Source organism: Xiphophorus couchianus, chromosome 3 (assembly GCF_001444195.1).
Source record: "Xiphophorus couchianus chromosome 3, X_couchianus-1.0, whole genome shotgun sequence".
Classification (NCBI taxonomy): domain Eukaryota; kingdom Metazoa; phylum Chordata; class Actinopteri; order Cyprinodontiformes; family Poeciliidae; genus Xiphophorus; species Xiphophorus couchianus.
Window position 1 is genome coordinate 23,458,462 of NC_040230.1, and position 3,026 is coordinate 23,461,487.

Below are 3,026 nucleotides of genomic sequence, written 5' to 3' on the forward strand. Positions count from 1 at the left end.
TTTTAAATTAATTAGTATAGTGAGATGACCTGTATGGAGATGATAACATTTGTTCTTTATTCATTTATTTTTTTAGCTGCTGAACTCTTTTTCCACCCTGTGTGTATTAACCTTTTGCTTGTTACCCAATGTAAAAAAAAAATGAAATAAAATAAAGTGCTTTTCATAATTTGGAGGCACCTTCCTCTGAGTTTCACTTGTTTTCAGTTTTTGCTTCCATTATGTTTACCTGCGATGTTTTAGGTTAAACTCCAAATTGGAAGGATTGACCAATCATTTTCGCTTCTTTTTCTCTGTTTAACAAACATTTCCTCAAATGAACATGTGATCTAATGAGCTACGGTGTTACCTGAATGATGCAGTTACGTACGATAAATGAAACTAATAGAAAAATGATAAGTAAAAGGAACTGGAAACTGCCAGAGAGAACGTTCTTAAAAGCCAGATTACTATTTTTTTTTTCTTCCAAGAGTTGAAGCGTTTTCTGGTTTACTGTCGCTTTAAATGACACCTCCTCCCAGCAGTCGGTGGATCCTGAGCGAGTTCCATTGCAACAAACACTGGGCTTCATACAACAGGCAGCCTGTGTCTGTGCAGCAGCCTGAACCACACGGCGTAACAAGCCGCCGCACAGGAAGGACAGAAGCTGACGTTTATGGCTCCCCATGTAAGCGCGGCAGAGACTCGGAGCTGCTGAACTACAGGTGAGTTTGCCGCAAGTGACAGAAAACGAGTTAATCTAACAGGTTGGCGTTACACCAGAAATGTAGGTCATTAGCAGCGTTTTAATGTGCTTGAAATGCAGTCAAAAATGTTCCGTAGCCTCCGTCTGCCGGAGATCTAAGGAGGAAATGTGAGCCAACAGGTGATTCAGGTCACACCTGTTGGGAACGTTCACTGAACTGGAGTTAAACTTTGCCTTTAATGTCCTCTCTTCCGTTCCCTCGCAGATCTCAACAGTTGGTGATCGTTTGTGGGGGAGCACAGCCTTACAGCTGGACATGGATCGCCGGTGCCCCTCGTCTCTGTTTTGGATTTAATTCCGACTCTGCCGTCTCCTCCTCCTCCTCCGGTCTCCAGCTGAGGTGTGAGCGCAGAGAACAGGTGGATCCTGTCTGCGTGCCTGTGTGTGTGTGCTTGCGCGCGCGCGCGCGCCGTTTAATCTCGTCTTTATGGGGAACCAGGTGGAGAAACTAACGCACATCAATTACGCGGAGGTACCAACGTCGGACCCGAACGGCTTCGATCCGGACGGCGACGGAACGCGGATCGGCGTCTCCTACATTTTCTCCAACGACGACGATGACCAGGACCAGGACGACAACCTGGACCACTTCCCGCCGGACAGCCGGCAGGTGAGCCACGAAGAGAAGCCCTTCGACCCGGACGACGAGCTGGAGTGCGTCGTCTACTACCGAGACGAGTGCGTCTACGAGCGGAGCTCCGGAGCCGCGTCCGTCTCCCCGGAGAGCCTCCTGGCCAATTGCAGACCGGGCGACCTGCTGGAGTTCGTGGCCACCGGCCAGTACCCGCACTGGGCCGTTTACGTCGGCGACTTCCAGGTGGTTCACTTGCACCGCGCCGAGGTCAAGAACAACTTTCTGACCGACGTGAGCCAGGGGAAGAAGGGCAGGATAGTGAACGGCCTGTACCGGCACCGTGCGCTCCCGCCGGAGGTGATCGTGCGCAACGCCATGGATCACGTCGGAACCAGAGACAGGGACTTGTGCTGGAGGAACTCCGAGTGTTTCGCGGCCTGGTGCCGCTTCGGGAGGCGGGAGTTCAAAATCGGGGGGGAGATACGGATCGGGAAGCAGCCGTACAAGTTAAAACTGCTCTTCTCCGAGAAGAAGAGCCACGTGTTGGAGTTTCAGTGCCTGGAGGACGTGATCATGGAGAAGCGCAGGAACGACCAGATCGGCAAAGACGCCGTGATGCAGGAGCTGGCCAACCATCTGAATGCCACGCACGACCTCAAAGAGGAGCGCTTCGTAAACTGATGGGTTTGTCCTGGACGTAACGAAGGAGATGTTGGCCGGGAGGACGTGTGCTGGCGTCGAAGGAGAGCTCTGTTACCTCTTTATGCGCCAGTGTAGAGAGGCTGTTTCACTCTGCCACAGGATGTGCAGAAGAAAGGAGGGAGGAGGTGGAAAGTTTATCTTCACAAACTTTGATATCTGGAGCAGCACTTGCTCCATTCTCAAGTGCTTTAGCAAGGAAGCTCTCAAGGCTTGAGAAGAATATTCAATACCCTAATTTGCACTGGCAAGTTAAAATAACACAACACCCCCTCCCCCCACTCACCCAAAAATAGCCTAAGTTCCTCCCTCCTCTCTTTAAATTACCTCAACCGCAATTTCCACTGAGTTACTGTGATGAATTTGCATGAGATCAACTTGCAGCCTTATCTGTTAGGAGGAAAATGTAAGATTTAAACGACCCTTGAATCTTTGCAACACTCGTGAGGATGTGACCCAAGACCGAGTTCTCCAAGTGTGTGTTGCCCGTCGTAAAACTCAGGTGCCGGATACTGATGCAGAGTGAGAGACGACCTGTAGCTTTTATCACTGTTTTCTCTCAGTGTTAAGGATTCCCATGTGTTGCTTTATAGCCAATCATTTCACAGCTTTACCTGTGGACCTTCCTGTTCATAGCCATAATTGTGCACCTTTAATGATTCGCCACTTTTAACAGTTTATTTTTCTTGACAAAACTAAAACGAAAATCATGTTTGTATGAAGGCTTATGGAATAAATTTATATTTGAAGATTAACGTTTTTTCCTTGCATGTTTTTTTTTTGTTGTTGTTTGTTCCCCCCCAGAAAGGTGACGTTTGAAAGAAAAGCCAGCCCAAGGTACACGCAAACCAAGCAGCTGTCTTGGACCGCTAAAGTGTTAGTTTTCATATAAGTCAAGTTCACAGATGTGATCTCATTGTGCAGAAGGAGACATATATGGTAATTGTGACGAAAGTTGTGGTCAAAACAGGTAAGTGTATGCTTTATTTGAACTTTGTACGCATTTTG

At 48.2% G+C, this 3,026-nt stretch overlaps 1 protein-coding gene across 1 annotated transcript; it reads left to right on the forward strand.

Annotated features, from left to right (window-relative positions):
• Window positions 1–564: 564 nt before the first annotated feature.
• Window positions 565–2,773, forward strand: lratd2b (LRAT domain containing 2b). The gene is made up of 2 exons (XM_028012678.1): window positions 565–704; window positions 951–2,773. Exon 2 carries the CDS (start codon window positions 1,173–1,175, stop codon window positions 1,998–2,000), a length of 828 nt encoding a protein of 275 aa, XP_027868479.1. The 5' UTR covers window positions 565–704; window positions 951–1,172; the 3' UTR covers window positions 2,001–2,773.
• Window positions 2,774–3,026: the final 253 nt, after the last annotated feature.

Coding starts and splice junctions, on each gene's coding strand:
- lratd2b (XM_028012678.1), top strand. CDS start 1,173: ATGGGGAACCAGGTGGAGAAACTAACGCACATCAATTACGCGGAGGTA.